Source organism: Rhinopithecus bieti, unplaced genomic scaffold, assembly GCF_001698545.2.
Source record: "Rhinopithecus bieti isolate Rb0 unplaced genomic scaffold, ASM169854v2 scaffold_31072, whole genome shotgun sequence".
Lineage (NCBI taxonomy): Eukaryota > Metazoa > Chordata > Mammalia > Primates > Cercopithecidae > Rhinopithecus > Rhinopithecus bieti.
Window position 1 is genome coordinate 178,130 of NW_016813477.1, and position 8,332 is coordinate 186,461.

The window sequence follows — 8,332 nt, forward strand, 5'->3', positions numbered from 1 at the left end:
TTAACAGGCCTCTCTGGCAGAAAATCTAGGACAGAATAATGAGTCATTCACGAAACCACAAATTGCTTCACTGTGGTTCCCCTTTGGCTATGGGGGAAAGTGCCGTTTTTAAAGGCTCCTGCTCTGGAGTTAGGCTGCCTGGGCTTGCCTCTGCCCTGACACTTACTAAACCTGGAACCTTGAGCAGTTCTTGGTATCTCAGTTTTCTTAACCTGTAAATTGGGAACAATGAGAGCTAACATTTGTTGAGCACTTAGTGTCAGACATTGTCCTAACTGCATTGTGTCTGCTCTCCTTTTATACGCAAGGTAACCCTATGAAGTACTTATCTATTAATGCTTCCTAAGTCGTAGGATTGATAATCAAAGAGGCATCTTCCAGGTCTGTAGTGTGGATCAAATAAGACCATCTATTATGTTCGCTCTTGGCATTATTAAAGCTGTTGGGGGAAATTCTAGTGATGCCTGCCCAGTAGAGTGAGCCGTTTCCGGATACGGACCCAACGTGCACAATGTCACATATGAGTGTAGACTGTTCCCAGTACAGAGTGGAAGCCAAGATCAGGGCTGTGAGGGCCAGGTTTCTTGACAGGTGTCAAGATTTCATAAAAAGTCCAGTCATTCCGGTTCTTATTGGGGGTTATGGGTACAGAACCCGGAACAATCCTGGAGGGTGGGATGACAAGCACCGTTTTGAGTTTGCAGAAACGGTGTGTTTATGTTTTTTCTGGAAAAGGAATCCACATCTCCGGGCGGTCGGAGGAGTTCTGCCGGAGAACACCCGCCCTCTGCCTGAAGCGTCCCCAAGTGTTCCGGGCCCGCGTCGTGGCCGGATGCACAATGCTGACACCCTTCCCGGGCGGGCGGGGGGAGTTCCAGTGTTTTATGTCTCCTCTCGTGTTCCCGTTGCCACCCTTGGCTCTCTTACTCCTCTAGCCACCTTCCCCTCCTCCCTCTTCCCTGAGGTGCCTACTCGGGCGATTCCAGAGCGCCCATCTTCCCAGCCCGGGCAAAACCCGGAGAGGTGGAATCCCTCGCCCGGAGCGCCCCGGCGGCCACTGGGCATGCTCCGTTGTCAGGCAGGTTCAGGGCTGCAGGCAGCTTGCGCGCCCGGCGGATTCCTGCTGCGGCCGCGCGCTCTGTTCCTCCCAAGCAGGGAGCGGGCGCATGATGGCGGCCGCGGCGGCAGCGGCTGTGGGGAGCGCCAGCAGCGGCGGTGGCGGCGGTGGCAGCAGCAGCGACACGTCCAGTACTGGCGAGGAGGAGAGGATGCGGCGCCTCTTTCAGACATGCGACGGCGACGGGGACGGATACATCAGCAGGTACGCAGGGAGTTACGAGGAAAACGACTGGGGCGAGATCAGTCTGTCCGCGCGCCCTTGACCCCTGATCTGCCCCTTCGCCCCAACTTGCGGCAAGTTGCTCAGAAGCTCGCGGGAAAAGTTGGCCGCGACTCCAAGAGCGCGTAGCCGGCTCGGCCACCAAGGCCAAGGGGCTGCTCTGTTCGCCTTGCAGGGGTGCCAGTTGGTCCAACTTTTCCCAGCGCTGTCTTTGTCTAGGCGTTAGGAGACATCCCCTTAGGATGCGCACTCTTCCCGGGGCTCGGAGTGTTCTTCCCAGTGGGGAAAGGAGTTCTGGCCCTTTATCCCAAGTAGGAGGGGCTGCCCAACAGCCTCGGGGTCCTGGGCATCAAGATGCTGCGGCACAGGGCAGCGATCTGGTAGGCGGCTTGGTGGACAGCCTGGGGCCGCACCGGGAGGAGATGCGCTAAGCGACAGCCTCGGACATGAAAATAACCTGCGAAGAACTTTCTTATGCCGCAGAACCCATGAATTCCAAACTTCAGAGCCCAAAGAATGGGCGTCGTTTGCCACCCAGTACTGATTTAAACGCACTAGCCTGAGGGGAGCGAAGCGCTCAGGAGCAAACTGGGGCTAGACCCGACTCCTACCCGGCTCTGTGCGCTGACCAGGTGAGCCTCGGGGGTGGCTCCGGGCGCCTCTGCGCCTCCACTGACAAACTTTGGGGTGTTTGCTTCGGATCCCCCACACCCCCTACAGGGGCGGTATTTAAGCTTCGTGCCTCCCGGCTTGGCCAGATAATTACTTCTGCCTAGATTTGTGTCGTTTAGACTCTCGTGGTGAAGAAGGCAATCGCAACAGTTTCTGGTATGCTTCTATTGAAAGGTTGACACCGGACACTGAAGACTTGGTATCCGTGGAAATTTGAATTGCCTCGGATGAAGGAGCAGCCCAAATTGTGCATTACATGTTTCTTTAGTCTTTGTCTTGGTGATGCTAAAGATCGTTTCTGAAAATCCAGGCTGCTTCCTGATTGTCCCTGCCTACCTTAAAAGGAAAGAGTACGGAATTTTTCCCTTAAAATTTAGAAAGCTCTCCGAAACAGGTAATTTAACATGTAAGAATTTGCAATTAAAAAAAAAAAAAAAAAATTATTTGGGACTCAACGCAATTTTGATCATTCTTAGGTGAATTTTTATTACTTTCCTAAAGTTTTACTGAGAAACATTAGAAAGATATCAGAAAACTTGATGGAGTAATTCTGTTCGGAAATGAAAATAATATGTAACTCTGACTCCACGCAAATTTCTATCTGGAAATCTTTACTTATTTTGGTTCTGGGATTTAAAAAAAATTTCATTACATAGTTTTCCTTTTTGTTGTTTTCCTACTTGAAAGGTTATTATCTCATTGGCAATAATAAAAGCAAACTCCATTCAGCTTTGGATACATTATTATTATTATTATTATTTATTTATTTTTAGACAGAATCTTGCTCTATCACCCAGGCTGGAGTGCAGTGGCGTGGTCTTGGCTCACTGCAACCTCCGCCTCCTGGTTCAAGAGATTCTCCTGCCTCAGCCTCCCAAGTAGCTGGGATTACAGGTGCCCACCACCATTCCCAGCTACTTTTTGTATTTTTAGTAGAGAAGGGGCTTCACCATTTGGCCAGGCTGGTCTCGAACTTATGACCTCAAGTGATCCACCTGCCTTGGCCTCCCGAAGTGCTGAGATTACAGGCCTGAGCCACCGCTCCCGGCATGGATGCAAAAAAGTTTAATTTCACACGGGCAAGAGTGCACATAGAAAACTAGCAGCGTGCTATCCTTTTCTAATTTGGCCTATTAATATATTGCTTTATCTGAACTACACTTTCTGTATAAATGCTCACATTATTTTTGGTGATTCTACCCTAGAGGATAATTAATTCTGTAAGCATAATTTGAGTAAAGCGGGTGGTGATAAAGAAGCCATTTTGGATTGGAGTAGAAACTGGCTGGGGCAAAAGTGGAAAAAGTTGTTAACATTCCTTGAGCCGCGCTACTTTAACGTGTCTGCTTAAAAGTTTCAAGGTATGTGTAGTAATGAACCCTAAATCATAACTTTAACTGTGGGTGGAGCTGCCCTGGGAATTATGCTGTGGCAGAATTGCCATGTAGGAGAAGTTTAGGGATGGCAGTATAGAGCAACAAGGAACTTGTCTGGAAGTGTGTTTACGTAGTAAGCACAGTTTTACCTGGAATTTATGTTTATGTGGTATGACTTGGGGAGTGGGGCTAATGAAGGTAAGGGGCATGAAATGACTCCCTCTCTGAAGCCACTTTTCTGTGCTGCTTTCATTTAATGACCTATACTTACCACTCTGTAGTGGGTGATATAGTTTGAAGGGTTGTGCATTTCCTGTTTTATCAGACATAGAGTTGGACTTTTTACATTAAAACCTTAAAAACTTTGGATTCATCCAAAGACAATAAATTTATGTTCATGGTAGACAACTGTACCTGTTAGGATTTCAGATGACTGTATGTCATCACAGTAACCTAACCACAGTCAAATAAGGGTTGGCTTTGTCACCTTGTAGAAATCTGGAGGTAGGCTATCTAGATTGGGGCAGCAGCTCTGCAGTGGTGTCAGTCCCCAGCTATGTTCTACCTTTCTCCAACACCGTTTTTCACATAAAGCATTCATCCTCATGGTTATCTCATAGTCCAAAGATGATTGCCCTGTCTCCCTCCTCATTCCCAGATTCTGGGGAAGAAGATGTAAAAGAAAGTGGAAATAAGTGGTTCCTATATCATTAAAGCAGAACTTTCCCAAATCCCTTAATTGACATCTTACTGGTCAAACTACGTCACTTAACCATGTCTACTTCAGTAGAGTCTGAGGAAGCATATAATTCAACTAGGCACATTACCTCCTAAACAAAATCTGGGTTCTGTTACTAAGAGCAGGAAATAGATATTGGGTGGGCAGGTAGCAGTTAATACCTATAATAAACCCCCCTCCCCTAATAATCCACATTCAACTGTATTTGCTCTGGTCCTCTGCCTAACCCTCATTCTAAACAGGACTAGGCTGGAAATCTTAAGTTTGGGGAAGGATAAGTGGAAGAGAAACTGGGCCATTAGGGGAAATGTCAGGGAGGTAAGGGGTGATGCTTTGTGCTTTCAGTATTCTCTTGGCCCAGTCTTCCCATCAGGCTGACAAAAAAGGCATCAGCTACCTAGATTCTTGGAATTGCTGCTTCTGCCAAGGAACTTTAGCCTGTAAAAGGGACCCAGAATCATCCCCATCAATAGCTAAGGTGGAACAGAAAGCTATGATCAAGTGACTCCAAACTGTGGCTGTGACCCTGCTGAATTTGGGCAGCACAGTGAGACCACCGTAAGCACTTTCAGTGCATTTCATTAACCTTACAATGACTTTTAACATATTTTATGGTACTGGATTTTTTGGACCCTGTATATCGTATTATAGAAGGTGGTGGAGGTTACTCTATGTGTTGAAATTATTTCCCCTTGGAATTTTAAAGCTTTTTGTTTTTACCATTCAATATAAGAAACTGCTTATGTTGAACATATCTTTGACAAATATTGAAAGCCAGCACTTCACATTTTTGAGTTCCCAAGTCTCAGCTCAAACGTTGATGCCTTAGAGAGAGCTTCCCTGACCACTATATCAAAATAGGTTTGCTTTATCCTGCCACTATTGTCCATCATAGTACTGATTGCTTTATTTCAAAGTGCCCTTTACAACTTATAATTCCTTTTCTGTTTGCTACTTTGCCTGTTTATTGTCATTCTCTCACTAAATGTAGGCTTTCTGAGGGCAGAAATCATGCCTGTTTTCTTAAAAACAGTATACTCAGTACTTAGCACAGTATCTGCCATGTAGCACACAATCAGCAAATTCTGATGAAAATGTGACCAAGAATAAACAGTGGTATGTTCATGTATATTGGAAAATGTTTCAAGCATTTTCTATTTTCCATGTCTATGTAATATTTTAAATATGTATATTTTTAACTTTTATTTTAAATTCAGGGGTACATGTGCAGGTTTGTTACATAGGTAAACTTGTGTCACGGGGGTTTGTTGTACAGATTATTTCATCACCCATGCCTAGTGCCCAGTAGTTACGGGTACTAAGCCTAGTGCCCACTAGTTATGGGTACCAAGCCTAGTACCCATTAGTTATTTTTCCTGATCCTCCCCCTCCTCCCAATTTCCACCCTCTGATAGGCCCCAGTGCATGTTGTTCCACTCTATGTGTCCATGTGTTCTCACCATTTAGCTCCCACTTATATGTGAGACCATGTGATATTTGGTTTTCTGTTCCTGTGTTAATTTGCTAAGGGTAATGGCCTCCAGCCCCATCCACGTCCCTGCAAAGGACGTGATCTAGTTCTTTTTTATGACTGTGTAGTATTACATGGTGTATATGTACCACACTTTCTTTGTCTTGTCTATCATCGATGCGCATTTAGGTTGAGTCCATGTCTTTACTATTGTGAACAGTACTGCAGTGAACATACAGGTGCATGTGTCTTTATAATACAACGATTTATGTTCCATTGAGTATATATCTAGTAATGGGACTGCTGGGTTGAATGGTATTTCTGTCTTCAGGTCTTTGAGGACATGTGTATATTTTATTAAAGATATTTTTTTCTTTAAAAATAACTTCTTTTGGGTTACATAAAAGATACTCTTGTTGTTGAAAATTTGGAAAACATGGAAATATACAAAATAAAATCAAAATTATCTCTAATCCCATAACCAAGGGATATTATTTCTATTTTCCCAGTGATAATATTTGCATCATGCCATTCCTCTATGAGTACATTAAAAATGATTGGATAAATGGAAAAAATCACATGTTCATGGATGGGAAATCTTAAGATTGTTAAGATGGCAATACTTCCCAAATTGATTTACAGAATCAATGCAATCCTTCTCAGAATACCAGCTGCTGTTTTTTTTGCAGAAATTGATGAATTGATCTAAAAATTCATGAGGAAACTCAAAGGACCCAGAAGAGTCAAAACAATCTTGAAAAAGAACAAAGTTGGAGGATTCATGCTTTCTAATTTCAAAACTTGCTCCAAAGTGACAGTAATTAAGATAGTATGGTACTAGCATAATGATAGACAAATAGGTCAATGGAATATAATCGAAAGTCCAGGGATAAACCTACATATTCATGTCAATTGTTTTTCAACTTAAGAATGCCAAGGTCAAGGGTAAAATGGGGGAGAAAAAATCGTCTTTTGAGAAATGATACTGGGACAACTGGATAGTCATATATAAAAGAATGAAATTGGACACTTTCCTCACACCATCTACAAAAATCAACTCAAAATATATCAAAAACTTAAATATAAGAACTAAAACTATTAAACGCTTAGAAGAAAGAAATAGAGCTAAATCTTTGTGAACTTCAATTTGGCAATGGATTCTTACATGTGACACCAAAAGCACAAGCTACAAAAGAAAAAATTGATAAATTGGTCTTCTGCAAATTTTTTAAGTTTATGCTTCAAAAAACACTATCAAAAGAGTGAAAGCTGAAGAATGGGAGAAAATATTTACAAATTATACATCTGATAAAGGACTGGTATTTAGAATTTATAAAGAACACTTAATAATAAAAAGACAAATAACTCAATTTAAAAATGGACAAAGGATCTGAATAGACATTTCTCCAAGGAAGACATACACATAGCCAATGTGCACATGAAAAGATAGATGCTCAGCATCATTAACCACTAGGGAAATGCAAATCAAAACTACCATGGGATTCTACTTTACACCCACTAGGAAGACTGTAATAAAAAAGTCAGAAAATAGTAAGTGTTGACAAGGATGTAAAGAAATCAGAACCCTTATATATTGCTGATAGCAATGTGAAATGATGCAGCTACTCTGGAAAACACTCTAGCAATTCCCCTAAAACATAGACATAGAATTGGCATATAACCCCAGCAATGCTACTCCTAGATGTACAACTAAGAGAACTGAAAATAAATGTTCACCCAAAAACATAAATGAATGTTCATAACAATATTATTTATAATAGTCAAAAGATGTACCCAAATGTTCATCATCTGATGAATGAATAAACAAGATGTGATGTATCCATATAATGGAATATTTTTCAGCCATCAAAAAGAATGAGGTACTAATACATGTTACAACAAGGATGAACTTTGAAAACATTAATACTAAGTGAAATAAGCCAGTCACAAAAGGCTACATGTTATATTATTTCATTTATATGAAATGTCTAGAGTAAACAGTTTTATAGAGATAGAAAGTGGGTTAGTGGTTACTCAGGTTTGTGGGTAATGGGAAGAATAGATGAATGAGAGCTAAAGAGTATAGGATTTCTTGTTTTGAAATGATAAAAGTGTTCTAAAATTGATTTTGGTAATAGTTTTACAGCTCTGTGAATATAGTAAAAAACAATGGGTGAACATTATGGTATGGGAATTATATAACTCAACAAAGCTGTTAAAAAAGATTTATTATTTATATTTTTTGCCCTCATTTCTTTTTTTTTTTTTATACTTTAAGTTCTAGGGTACATGTGCACAACGTGCAGGTATGTTACATATGTATACATGTGCCATGTTGGTGTGCTGCATCCATTAACTCATCATTTACATTAGGTATATCTCCTAATGCTGTCACTCCCCCCTACCCCCTCCCCACAACAGGACCCGGTGTGTGATGTACCCCTTCCTGTGTCCAAGTGATCTCATTGTTCAATTCCCACCTATGAGTGAGAACATGCGGTATTTAGTTTTCTGTTCTTGCGATAGTTTGCAGAGAATGATGGTTTCCAGCTGCATCCATGTCCCTACAAAGGATGCAAACTCATCCTTTTTTATGGCTGCATAGTATTGCATGGTGTATATGTGCCACATTTTCTTAATCCAGTCTGTCACTGATGGACATTTGGGTTGATTCCAAGTCTTTGCTATTGTGAATAGTGCCGCAATAAACATACGTGTGCATGTGTCTTTTTTTT

General features: G+C 42.0%; 1 protein-coding gene across 1 annotated transcript in view; it reads left to right on the top strand.

Moving 5' to 3' along the window:
• The first annotated feature begins 870 nt into the window (after positions 1-870).
• Positions 871-8,332, top strand: part of LOC108512893 (rab11 family-interacting protein 4-like) — a 164,755-nt gene continuing 157,293 nt past the window's right edge. The window contains exon 1 of the mRNA XM_017848445.1: positions 871-1,321. Within this exon, the coding sequence (XP_017703934.1) occupies positions 1,167-1,321 (155 nt within the window). The 5' untranslated portion in view covers positions 871-1,166. The remainder of the gene's footprint in view (positions 1,322-8,332) is intronic.